This window comes from Parus major, chromosome 13, assembly GCF_001522545.3.
Source record: "Parus major isolate Abel chromosome 13, Parus_major1.1, whole genome shotgun sequence".
NCBI classification, from domain to species: domain Eukaryota; kingdom Metazoa; phylum Chordata; class Aves; order Passeriformes; family Paridae; genus Parus; species Parus major.
In genome coordinates this window covers 1,631,114-1,644,131 of record NC_031782.1, presented here as the reverse complement: position 1 = coordinate 1,644,131, position 13,018 = coordinate 1,631,114, and the positions used below count along the sequence as shown (strand labels likewise).

The window sequence follows — 13,018 nt, the reverse complement described above, 5'->3', positions numbered from 1 at the left end:
TTCCCCTCATCCCCTCAGCGCGGTGCCGTGCCCGGGGCCGTGTGGGAGCTGTAGTTCCGCGGTGACGCGGGCGCATCGCCGCCGCCTCGCCGCTCCGGGCCGGTCCGTGTGGGACCATGGCCGCCCGCTCCCTGCGGCGCCTCGGGGCCCTGCTGCCCGCGGCGGGCAAGGCCGGCACAGGCAGGTACGTGGGGCGAGCCGGGCCGGGCAGAGCAGGGCAGGGGGGACACGGGTGGCCCGGAGCCGCGGCTGTCGGGGACAGACGTGGCAGCGCTGCGGGGCCGGGCCCGGGCGGGCGCCGCGCCGGGAGCGGGAACGGGAGCGGATCCGAACCCCAACCCCAGTCCCAACCATGAGGCTGGCCCGGATCTGGACCCCGACCCGAACCCACAGCCGGACCCAGACCCGGACCTGCATCATCCCCGCCGCTTCTCATCATCCCCCGCCGCTCCCCATCTCATCCCCAAAACGCTGCCGTTCTCCTCAGAACGCCCTGCAGCTGAAATAACCCCCGAAAACCAAGCTCTTTTCCCGGAAAAGTAATATTTTTTTGGCGTGAATTAATACTCGTTTTTAAGGCAAAGCGTTTCCGCGCTCGGTAAGTCACGTTGGGAGGTGGTTTCCTGGCACTGTGGGTGGGTTCTGTGTGTCGCTGAACCATTTATTCATTAATTACGGTTTTTATGTGCTCCTCGGGTTTTGTTTTTGATGCTGAGGCAGCACATGTGCTATCAGTGTGTTTCGGGTGGTCGCAGGAAGAGAATCCATTTCATTGTGTCAATATTTAGACAGAGGAACAGTGTCCACTCTTGCTTTTTTCCATCGTGGCATATGGCTTAGAAAAAATAAATCAGTAAAGGTGCTTTGGTTATTTGAGTGACTTATGGGCAGGTGAAAAGAAAAAAAAGCCAAAATGCCTGTTCATTTATTTTTGTCTATAAGAGAAGCACCAACAAAAGACTATTTAAATGTAATATAATAAATCTGCAGCACATAATAAAGGCAGCTATGTTTGGGACTAAATGTAGATGCGTGTCAGGAAATTCTCCCTCTTACGTGAGTGAAAATTGCTTTGCCTCCCTAAAAAAGGTTCAATGAGTGCTTTACCATCTTCGTGTCCTTCTTTTGGATACTCTTTAAGAGCTTTAGGTCTTTCTTACATGCTGGAAGCCAAAACTGCCCCGGTGCAGAACAGAGCGGGACAATCCCCTCCTTCCACTGGATTATCTCTGGAGTCACTCCCTGATGAACCAGCGCGGAGGAATTGGGAGTAATTAGATTTCCTTCCAAAGCAGGCTCATCAGAGCTGAAAGCAGTGCAGATGTCTGTGTGTGTGTCTCAGCACTTTGTCATGCTGATTTGGGAGGAGGAGGGAGTGTTCCAGGACGGGTGGGGAAGGACCCTCGCCTTAGACAGAGCTGATTGTCACTTTGGAATGGTTGGGTGCTCCAGAAAGAGGTGCTACCGTTTTACCTCTGACCAGAAACCCTCTCTCATCACTGAAATATTAATCTTGAAGGACAATTGGCTTGAGCCATATGGCTGCAATCAACTTCTCTGCTCTTTCTTATCTCTTCAGCTTTCTGTGACATCACTTTGTAAATCTTTCTGTAGCACCAACTTGTGTAACTCCCTTCACACGGCCCGCGACTTCCACGTGCCTGGCGCTTCAGGATGTGTCAGCTTCCTCCCGTGGGATCCGTGCCTATTTTTAGGGTAGCTGTGATCAAACCAGCCTTTAGAAGATGGAGCCCAGTCAATGGACAGCCTGTAAATAGCTCCTGCCACTTGTTGGGGAGGATTCCTTTCATCCTGCAGGAAGGAGTAAATTCAGCGGCATTTTCAACCCTGCATAACAGACCTGAAGAATTCCCTTTGGAGTCGGGCTGTGATTTCTTGGCCATAACTTTTCCAGGCAGCATGTGACAGCCAGAGCATGTCCTTGTGCTCTGGGATTTGGGATTTTTGGAGGCTGAGGACAGGAGTCCATGCAGGCAGCTCCCTGCTCCACGTAGGCAGCTGGGAACGGCTCCTCAGTGCCCATCTCCCACGCAAAACACGCCCTTCCCTGCACTGTAACCACTGGTAGAGGGAAATACCTCCCTAACTCTGGCTTCTTGGCCACAGAGGAGTTAACTGAGCTGCACAGCCTATTTTTAAAACACAGGAGTTTCACCTCTGAGGGGCCCAGAGAGATTTCTTTGGGTTCTTTTGGTTCATCTGTAGCGTGGCTGATTTCCATCCCTGCAGCTCTTTGAAATGAAATATGAGATGATAAAGGATAAAGCTTGTAGCTGGTGCTTCCCATGGATATTTTTATGTACAAAGAAAGCCTCAGATTGATTTTTGAAGGCTTGGTGAAGGGATCCTGCTCTGTCTTCCCTTCTAGTTTAATCTACTTTCTCTAACTTTGATAAAGTGCAGTCAATAAAATAAATGTGACAGGAATCTTAATAATCATTCAGGATAGGGTCTTGTGCCGCAAACAGCAGCCAGGGATGAAATGTGGGGGTTTTTTTTCCCTGTATTTGCATTCCTGGAACTCAGATGGTTCTTTAAAGATTAGTCTGAGCAACATCCTACTCTAGAGCAAGTTTAAGTAGAGAAAGCACTTTCAGGTTTGTGTTTGGCACAATAATTTGTTGAAAAGGAGTGGTCTGACATACAGATGATGTTTTAAGTACCCACTTAATAAAAACTGCACATGCAGATGTCCTCAGGTGGGGAAAGGAAGTTTGTCATTAGTGCTGTGGGACAAGCAATTTAGCAACCTGGTATTAAGGATTTAAATGAGGAAACATCTGGGCTGCTAAACACGGGGTGGGAGGAGATGCTTGGTGATCTTTGGGCAGATACAGATCTCCTGAGCTGGGTTTTGAGGGTTGAGCCAGTCTGAACCACCTCAGGGACACCCCCTCCCTGCCCCACATCTCACATATTTGGCTTCTCTTTGGTAGGGGCACTTGCACTGATGTGATCTGTCAGCAGACCTGTTCAGGGACACTGAGAGAAAAGTCCCCTTGTTTTATAGGGTTATTTTTCAGCTGGTTTAACTCCTTGAGATTGAATTCTGCTCAATTCCAGTACTGGAATAAAGAGGGTTGAACGGCACTGAGGCTTCATGATAGACCTCAGAAGAAACTCTGTACACTTCTGTGACATTGAACCTGAGTAATTCAGCCTTGCTAAAGAGGAAGATGCTTAATGGTGCAGCCTGGTAATGTGAACTCAGCTGAATCGATCCTGGGGTCTAAATTAGTGTCTCTGTGCAGAGTGGAATTGTTCTGTAAAAACACAGGGAGTGGAGTTGGTGCCAGCGCAGGGATTTCTGGGCTGTGCTGCCTTTCACAGGGTAGATGTGCACTTAATTTATGGAAAATATTGCATAGAGAGGATATAAAACACTGCATGAAGGGGGTGTTGAAAGCTTTGTTTGGAGGAAGAGCCCAGGTATTCCCAAAAAAGGAGAATACACCCTTCCTTGTTAGGTGTGTACTGAACTGTTTCCGGAATGGAGCCGGCTTGGAAGTAAATTCTGTTTTGTTCTGCAGATTCTTCCTGGTGTAAGGTGTGAGAGGGAGGTGGAGCTGGAGCTCATGCTGACAGGAATGAGCCCTGTCTAGGCTGGTTTGTAAAAGCAAGTGTTCTAGGAGGGAGAGTGAAACACAGGGAATCACAGAATTATTTATGTTGGAAAAGACCAGGGAGGTGGTGGGAGTGTCCAAGGAGAGACTGGATGTGGCACTCAGGGCTCTGGGCTGGTGACAAGGTGGGGATTGGGCATAGGTTGGGCTTGAAGGTGTTTTCCTCACATTTATTTATCCCCACCTCATTTATTCTGTGTTTCTGTGAAAATCTGACTCTTTTCAAGGTATGCCAAAGAAGTGGTGTAAAGCCTCTGTGTGCCATGTTAGTCTAAAATAAAATAATTTAAAAACACCTCTTTGTGTTTCTTTGCTGATTGTTTGTGTTTTCTGAAAAGAACTAAAATTGTGTGTAGAATCCTGTGTACCTCTTTTAACAGAGCCTGCTTTTAATAATGACACTAATCTTGAATTCTCCTTGACCCTGAAGTTACTCAACTTTGTTTCTTTGTCCCTAGTTTGCATTTCAGAGGGTCCCCCTGTGCTTTCAGCACTGCAGCTCAGCAGAGGAGTACAGGAGACGAGTGTGGCCCAGAGGAGCCCAGTGATGAGCCCAAGCACCCCCTCTCTGACTGTGCCTTGGAGCACAAAGCCATCAAATTGGAAGAGCAAGTCCGAGATTTAACTGTGAGTGTGCTGGATGCCTTTGCTTCAGTCCCCTTGGCTTGGCTGGTTTTCAGCCCTGGATTTTTCTCTGAATGCTGTGACACACACAGAGCTCCAGAGCAGCTGTGCCCTGAGTGTGAGGGTGAAATTCCACCCTGCCTTCCCCAAAACACCATCATCTGTCAGCAGTGCCAGCAGCAGGCCACTGATGGTGTGGTCCTGGCAGGAAAAGCTGTGTGTTGGAGCTGGTCACTTCTTTCACAGCCTTGTGGCAGTAGCTTCGTGCTGATTAGTGTCACATATTGGCACAGAGTCATGGAATATCCTGAGTTCCCACAGGATCATCCAGGGCAGCTGCACAGACCCCCCAAACAATCCCAGCTCCATCCCTGGAGTGCTGTCCAGGCTCTCCTGGAGCTCTGGCAGCCTCGGGGCCGGGACCATTCCCTGGGGAGCCTGGGCAGTGCCAGCACCCTCTGGGGGAAGAACCTTTCGTGATACCCAACCCAAACCTCCCCTGGCCCAGCTCCAGCCCTTCCCTGGCTGCTGTCCCTGTCACAGAGCAGAGGGCAGAGCTGCCCCTCATGAGCAGCTGCAGAGCCCAAAGAGTCTCCCCTTGGCCTCCTCCAGCTGAACAATCCCAGCACCCTCAGCTGCTCCTCCATGGCCCCTCCAGGTCTCTCACCATCCTCATGCCCCTCCTTTGGACCTTTAATAGCTTTATGTCACACTGGATCCAGATTATGCAAGAAGGGAAGTCCTTTTAAGTGCCCATGTGTGGTGGAAATCGGGTTCTGTGTGGAAGAACACACGTGACTGAGGTAGGGGATTAAATACCACAGCACTGGGCTGCTCTGGAGATAATCACCCTGAGAATCCTGCACCAAGTGAGAAATCAGCTGTCACAGAGCTGCCTGCTGGAGAAAAGAGGATCTCAGCAGCAGCCTGACAGTGGCTGTTCAGCTGAATTCAGTCATTCAGTGCCCAGAATATTTTTGGCCTTCCTTGGGTCTTCTGAGGGAGTTGCAGTTTTTGGTTAATCAGTAGAAGGACTTGGCTTTGTATGAAAATGTAGGAGCCCAGCACCACCTTCTCTTTTTTAAAGCATTTCTGAGGGGTTTCCAGTGTCAGGAAAGGGGTTTTTCCTCCTGGTTTGATGTGTGCCCTCTGTGGTTACAGGAGCGATACCGAAAAGCTTTGGCAGATTCCGAGAACGTCCGGAGGAGAACGCAGAAGTTTGTGGAAGATGCCAAACTCTTTGGTAAGAGCTGTTTACTCACTGGCCTGCCTGCCTGAGCAGAAAGTGCTGATCAGCAGCTTTTCTGTCCCCCTGTCCTGCCCTCCCTCGTTTATTTTAAAGCCTGCTGTGATGTTTGGCCTGGACTCCTGATACCTGGGTTTAATCACTGTTTTTTCTCTTGTGTCCAGCTGTGTCCTGTCCTATTGAGTTTACCCACAGAATCACAGAATTGTGACTATTTTTTATTTTTTTTTTAATACTTCCAGTGAGGCTGAGTCTAGTTCTGCTGACTTGGTTGAAAATGCAGGCTCTGCTGTGTGCTGAGGATTGGCTCTGGCAGGGTGCATTTCACACTCAGCTGTGTCATCAGGTTGTGATCTCCTTTACTATATTAACAGCCTCCTCTGCTTCAGTTCGTTGGAGGGAGATGCAGCCTGGGGCAGTAGTTGCCAGTCTCTAGATTAGATGTTTAAAACCTCTAGAAGAAATATTTTAGCATCAGTGAAAGGAGCTGGATTTGTAGCTTTGGCAGCAGAAGCAGGTGAAGGGGGAAGAAAGTGCTGTTCAGGCATTGCACTGTGCCAGAACCGTCTCTGAGAATGAAAATCTGTTTTTCTCCATAATGCATGAATCTCAAGAGGTTTATTGTTAGTTAATTCTAGCAGCCTCAAAATTAGAGCTGCTGTTATTTTCTTACCTTCCACCCATGGTGCTATAAAATGGCTGCTGAGTTTGGGGATAATCAACAACAGGATGATTGATTTTGAGAGGGTTTTTGGAGCTCTTGGGATTTTATATGTAGCATGAAGAAAAAATACATTCTTTATTAGAAATTGCTCACTGAGTGAGACTTGGAGGTAAGAGGAAAATCTGAAAGGAAGTCACAGCAAGGTGGGGTTAATCTCTTTTCTCAATTGATGAGAGGTAAGACAAGAGGAAACAGCCTCAAGTTGTGCTAGGGGAGGTTTAGATTGGATTTCAGGAGAAATTTCTTCACTGAGAGTGTTGCCAAGCACTGGCACAGGCTGCCCAGGGAAGAGGTGGGGACACCATCCCTGGAGGTGTTGCAAAGACTCAGTGACATGTTTAGTGGTGGCCTTGGCAGTGCTGACTTGATGATCTTGAAGGTTTTGAGCAGCCTAAATGACTCTGATTCCGTGAAATGAGTGGTAAGTGCTGGGATTCTGTCTGCTCCTCTGCTGCATCTCCTTCCTCTCCCTTTGTTCAGTGCCTGTTCACATGTACAGCTGCAGACAGCACCTGACTATTGCCTCATTTTCTCTGTTTCCCTAATGTGTCATCCCAGTCAGAGAGTTATGACATTTATGTAACTGAGGGAGGCAGCTTTTCCTGGAATTTCTGCACTGTGCAAGAAATCACTGTTGGAAATGCAGCCAGTCTAACCCTGTTTTTCTAATGACAAAACCTGCCTGGCTTTTCATGACCAACCCAAGAACCATTTTGGTCCAGTTCTTCCACAATAGTTTTAAGTTATGAATAAATTGGGGACTTTGTACTTTTGAATAGCCATGCATTGTTTTTGCTTCCCTTCATTGTGTTCGTTCCCCGTGGAATGGGCATTTGTGTGACAAAATTGTGTCTGGAGCAGAGTCCTAAATCAAATCTGAGTTGCAAAAAACTGCTTGGAGTGAGATATTAATGCTCTGCTTCGTCAGGAATACCAAATATGTATATGTTTGTGGTATGGATGTGCATTTCCTGCATATCACTTGGTTTGAGGAGTTTTTAGATTACTCTCAATGCTGAAGCTTTGGTTCCAGGAATCAGAAGGCACTGCCTGCTCTGACTAAATTAACTTCAAATCAATGAGCGGCTTTAAAGGTGCCTTCAAACCACTGTGACTTTGTCTGTCCTTGGTACTGGATGTTCTGTAAGCTGTCCTTCATTTCCTTCCTGCAGGGATCCAGAGTTTCTGCAGGGACCTGGTGGAGGTGGCAGACATCCTGGAGAAGACAGCCGAGAGCGCTGCCGGCCAGGCGGGGCCCAGCGATCCCAACCCCACCCTGAAGAAGATCTACGAGGGCCTCTCTCTCATCGAGGCCAAGCTGCAGAGCGTCTTTGCCAAGCACGGCCTGCAGAAGATGAACCCTGTGGGTGGCAGGTACGACCCCTACGACCACGAGATCATCTGCCACGTGCCAGCCGAGGGCATGCAGCCGGGCACGGTGGCGCTGGTCACGCAGGACGGCTACAAACTGCACGGCCGCACCATCAGGCACGCGCTGGTCGGCGTGGCCGTGGAGGCACAGGAGTGACATGGCTCCAGCTGCCCCACCTGGCACCTTCCTGAGCTGGGGACAGTCACAGCTGCTTGTATTTACTTATTTATTGAGCTGGGTTTGTGTCGTGTGATGGCTTCGGGGTCGCGTCGGCGCCGTTCGTCCTGAGGTACTTGTGTATTTAATAATCCTTGGAGTCCGTCAGTAGTAGTAGGAGTCTTGCTGTTTGTCAGAAATTTGTGGCGCTGTAGCCTCTTTCTCTGCTTTTTTTCTCCATGAAGGTTTGTATGGGGAAGAGAGGAGATATGGAGAGAAGGGGAAATTGAAATTCTCTTCTTGTCTCCCTGTTGCATCTCTGAGGGAGACTCCTGCAGTGGCCTCCAGGAAAGGAACTTCTCTGCCTCACTTTCCACAGCTGTATTAAGGGACTGTAATAATACTGACCTACCTCACAGGGATGTGGTGAGGCTTTTCACGTGCAAAGCACTGGGAAAAGTCCAGAGGGATGAGTATTATTATCACCTGGATTTGATGTCTTCCCTTGTCCCCAGACACCTCAGATGGGGCGAAGATGATCACTTGAAATGACATTTAGGGGCAGCTTTTTCTTACATTGCTTCAGGAAAACAATCTGGAATTCATGGAATCTCTGTCATACTAGAGTTGAATAGAGATCAGGGTTTAAAAAGAATTCAGTTGTTAGGTCATACTAATGTTAATATTCCTTCTCCAGGTAAAATTACAGCTTGACTCTTTGTTCCCAAAGGTAAAACAGGGAATGGTGATTTGTGGTGGAGCCAGAAAACTGTCCTCACATCTCTTAATCTCCAACCCAAATGTATGTTTTAGAGGAGAGTAATTTCTCTTCCCTGGTGGGTATTTGTGCAGCTTTCAAGCATGATAAACTATGTGCTCTTTGTTGCAGCTGCTGGCAAAATGGAGCTGTGCCCTTAAGCAGGAAATCTGGACTGTTCTATTTTCTCAGCTCTCCAGTAGAGATCCTCAGATTACACCAACTTCCAATCCACATTCTGATCCTACTTTCAATGATCCTGGTAAATATTAAACCTTTTGGGTTTTGACACAAGGAGAAAAATCTCTGCTCCAAAGTCTCAAGTGCCCTTGTGCCAATTTTAGCAGCAGTGACAAGAAAGCCAGAGAAGCAGAAGGCTGAGGAAGTGAAAGCTGACCTCGAGCTGTCCTCCTGGTTGGAGGCATGTTGTTGTCACAGCACATATGTATTTCCCACTGGCCCTATTGCCTGGGAGTTCATTTTTCTCAGCTGAAAGGATGCAGTCACTGAAGAGGATCAGAATTTAACCCTTTGCAGAGCAGCAAGCAGTCAAATGACAGAAGAGCAGATAAGCCACAAAACCAGGAAGGGTTGGTTTCCAGGTTGTTTCTTACTGATCTGTTCATTCCTTCCTTTTTACTCTCTGGAATTGGTTCCATAACCTGACAAATGCACTTCCAAAAATGCTTTACTTAGATTGGATGCCACCCCTGGTTTGGAAGAAAATTTATTCTTCTCCCATTCCTTTGCATGCTTCAGCTGAAAAACCCTTTTGTGGTGGACTTCAAAATTGTCACAGCCTTTGAATTGACAGTCTTTCACCTGGGGACTGTGTGCAGTTGGGTTGGCATCCTAAAAATTTAAGGAATCTGCACATTTCTAACCTGTTTCATGCAACTTTTTTTAGTGGCAGCTGTGGTGTGAGTCTGTAGTGGATCCTTTCTGGAGTGTGGGTTTCTGCCTCTGTGCAGTAAATTCTGAGGGAGGTGCTGGAGATTTCAGCCCTGAAACAACACTTCTGGCAGCTTTAGCTCATGAACAAACCTCTTGCTCAGTGTCTGGTACTATTTTCATGTTTTTGGAAGTTTCAGAGATAAATAGGACTTCCTGTTCATTCTTGTGCTGAGCAGGTCACCAGGGTACGCTGTTTCTCCAGAGAAGAACGAGTAAAATGTGAAATGTGGCACTACAAATCTGGCTGTTCTTCCTCAAAAGTGAGGAACCCATGTCCTCAGCTGCAAGGAACAGTGGGGTCTCTGCTGCCTCTTCAGCCCCTGCTGTATCAGCTGAGTCTTGCGGTATGAGGGGAGAGCTGGAAACCAACTGTGAAAATGAAACTTTAGTTGTAAAGAGCCAAACAGAAGCACAGGCATTTTACACAACAGTTTTGTGTCACAGAGAGGCTGCAGCTGGGAGTGACCAGGAGTGATGGGATCCAAATCCTCTTTAAACTCACCCGTGGAGCCACTGGACTGTGAAAAAAATGTTACAGCCACTCAGAGCAACTTGGGTTTGCCAACTCTGCCTGTCTCCTCAGCCAGTACTCACCCACTTCTGCCTTAAGGAAATACCCTAAAATGCACTCCAGACCTTCTGTCTGTACTGGGAGATGATTTATTCAGCTTGTCTGTCTGGGGTCTGCTTTCACAGAGGCACTGCAGTGTGGCTGCAGCAGGAATCTGAGGGATCCAGGTCCTGTGCAGCCCTTCCCACCCTCACAGAGCCCCTTTTTAATGTGGGGCGAGTTCTTCTCCCAGTGAAACCCACAAAACTTCTGCAGGATCCTATCAGCTTTTATGATTCCTGTGAAATGGAGCCAGTGCTGAGAGACTCTTTCACAGATGTTACCAAAGAGATAAATCCTGTAGCTGTTGTTTGGCCCAGTTCCTGCTTCCTTTGAAAGGTGAAGTGAGAATGAAATGTCCGATCCTGGATTCCATCACAGAATCCGGATTTCCCAGGTAAAATTTGATTCTCTTGCCCTTCAAGCACACTTAATGATGGGGGTTTTTTGGTCCTGGATGAGCTTGTGGAAGGGTGGATTGAATTTCTCCTTGGTTCTTGCTGCCTTTTCTACCCTGTTCTGTAACTCCTGCAGGGAGGGCAGTGACCCATGAGCTGCTCCTCTGCAGTCACTTTATCCAGTGCCTGTTTCATAAAACAGAAACACATTAACAGGGCAGGAATAGAGAGGAGAGGAAGTGTCAGGTACCTTTTAGTCATTTCCACACCTGAACAAGTCTCCAGTGGCACTCTCATGAGCATGGCAAGATCTGAGCTCTGACCAGGAGCAGTGCAGAATGAAATTGTTGGATGGAAACATGGCAATGGATGTTGCTTTGTGAACCTTAATTTCCCAGTGCTTCATCAGCAGAGCTTCTGCTGGAAGAGCTGTGATCACTCAATAGCTCTTAGCAGTCCCTTAATTAAAAAAAAAAAAAAAGTATTTAAGTTTTATATTGTGAATATTGTAGTTTTTTTTATTTTAAAACTTGAGGTGTTTTGATAATACTTGCAAAGTCAAACGAACAAAGTGTTGCTAATCTCCAAAAATCTGAGACCATTTAGGTGGAGGGAAAATGTGTATATATTGTATTTTTTGTGTGTTTCTGTGCTCTTTGTTTACCCAAAGGTTCTGGCTGTATGAAAAACAGAGATGTGTGGGAGCAGTGCAAGGAATTGACAACAACATTTGAGTTGATGCTGGAAAGGGCAGATTTCCTTTAGATGTCCAGATCCTGTCCATTTGCTAATAAAACAGAAGAATTGCAGTGACTCCTCTTGCCTTTTTCCCTGCCCCAATCTGCTGCTCATTCCAACTCCAACCAGCTGGGACTGCACACTGGAAGGTTTCTTGCTGTTCCTGATCTCGTTGTCTGTGAAAAGGCCGCAGCAGCATTTGGCTGAACATTTTATTAACAATGTTTTAGGAGGATTCCCAGAAATGCACACAAAGGGTGTTGGTGTCAGTGGTTCCTGCAGTGATAACCTGCCCAGGTGTGTCAGTCCTTGCCGTTTCCACACCTTCTGCTGTGTCTGTTCCTGGATGACTGTGCAGAGAAATGGTTTCTGCCAGCCTCTGGTGGTGGTTGGTTCAGCAGAAACAGCTGAAATCGGGGTATCTGGGCTTGTCTTTGCTCGGCTCTGCTGGCTGTGTGCCCCTGTGTGCAGGCACAAGGGTGGCTTCATTCACAGGGTGCATTCACACTGTGGTACCCACAGGCAGGCTGCGATTTTAGGGATTTGTAGGGGGAAAAGACGAGGCTTTCTGTGCAAGGGTGTGTGTTTGTATCGGATTTCATTCTGGGCCTCCATTCCTGCTTGGTGCCCTGTGGGAGGGCCTTGTTCTCCCAGAGCTCTGGATGCCCCCGGGCACTTCTCCCTGCAGTCAAAAGCATTTGCAAAAGACCATTTACAAATAGCCTTTATGGGGGTGAGATCAATATTTCCGTGCTGAAGATGCGCCAGCAAAGCCAGCCGCGATGCAGGGGTGATGAACCATTATGACTTTTCCTCATCCTGCTAAAATGCACGAGCATTGTTTGGTGTAACCACCCAGCGCAGGAAATCCTGCTGCTGCATTAGCCAATTTCTGGCTCTGCTGGTTTTTCTCCGCAGCAACAGTGAGAGTTTGGAGCTCTCAAACCACCACATGCAGAAAAGGCTCGGAGATTGGGGCAGAGCATTTTGCTTATGGCATGATATTCCAGAGTTTCTGCGAGCAGGGTGGGGATTGGGAGCAGTGCTGACCTGCCTGGGAGCCCTGCTGCGTGCACAGCAGATTTCTTGTCGCCCACAGCCCTGAGGAAATCAGGCTGGTTAAATAAGAGCTTGTTAAAACCCGAGACGTGCCGCAAAGATATTTGTGTGCTGTGTTTTGAGCTGCTTGGGATCGTCGTCTCCACATCCCGGTGGGATTCTGCCCCTTGTGAGGGGGAGCTGAGCAAGGGTTAATTTTTGTCTGTGCCCACCCCAAATATTCACACTTGAGGTTCAGGCTTGTACGTGCAGGAAGTCTGAAGTGGCTCCCGGCTGGGGAAAGGAAGGGGCCTGTGCTTGTGTTGTGTTTCACGGAGACAAAATTCAAGTGATGGATTCTCAAAATTCGGTCCTTTGGTAAAGAGCCAGCCCTGGACTGGAGCAGGCCCTGGGTCTGTAATTACACGTCCAACCTGTTCGGGTTTTTTTGCTCAGCCTTTTGCTATCCTTTGTAATCCGAGCGGCAGCGAGCTCCCGTGGGATGCCCTTGGCACAAACCTCTCGCTGTCAGGCACCTTCTTTTGCCCGGGGCTCAAACTCCGAGGGAAAGCTTGAAACACCCTTGCATGAAGCAGGCAGGAGCCAGCCCGCTCCCCTGGGCCGGGGGCCGAGCTCTGCGAGCATCCCCCGTGTGCCCACATGGAAACGTGCTCGGGCAGCAGGAGCGCGGTGCGGCCGGAGCCGCTCCGGGCTGTGCCCCGGCTGTGTGGGATGTGTGAGGAGCGGAGGGCAGGGG

At 48.5% G+C, this 13,018-nt stretch overlaps 1 protein-coding gene across 1 annotated transcript; it reads left to right on the top strand.

Annotated features, from left to right (window-relative positions):
• Positions 1-6: 6 nt before the first annotated feature.
• On the top strand, positions 7-11,298 carry GRPEL2 (GrpE like 2, mitochondrial). The gene is made up of 4 exons (XM_015642239.2): positions 7-184; positions 4,103-4,271; positions 5,430-5,511; positions 7,411-11,298. The coding sequence occupies exons 1-4, from the start codon at positions 117-119 to the stop codon at positions 7,764-7,766; spliced, it is 675 nt and encodes a 224-aa protein (XP_015497725.1). The 5' UTR covers positions 7-116; the 3' UTR covers positions 7,767-11,298.
• The last annotated feature ends 1,720 nt before the right edge of the window (positions 11,299-13,018 follow it).

Bases quoted from the DNA above. Each gene is read 5' to 3' on its own strand.
- GRPEL2 (XM_015642239.2), top strand. From the start codon at position 117: ATGGCCGCCCGCTCCCTGCGGCGCCTCGGGGCCCTGCTGCCCGCGGCG. The intron at 185-4,102 runs GTACGTGGGGCG...CTTTGTCCCTAG, and splicing joins GGCAAGGCCGGCACAGGCAG to TTTGCATTTCAGAGGGTCCC. The intron at 5,512-7,410 runs GTAAGAGCTGTT...TCCTTCCTGCAG, and splicing joins GGAAGATGCCAAACTCTTTG to GGATCCAGAGTTTCTGCAGG.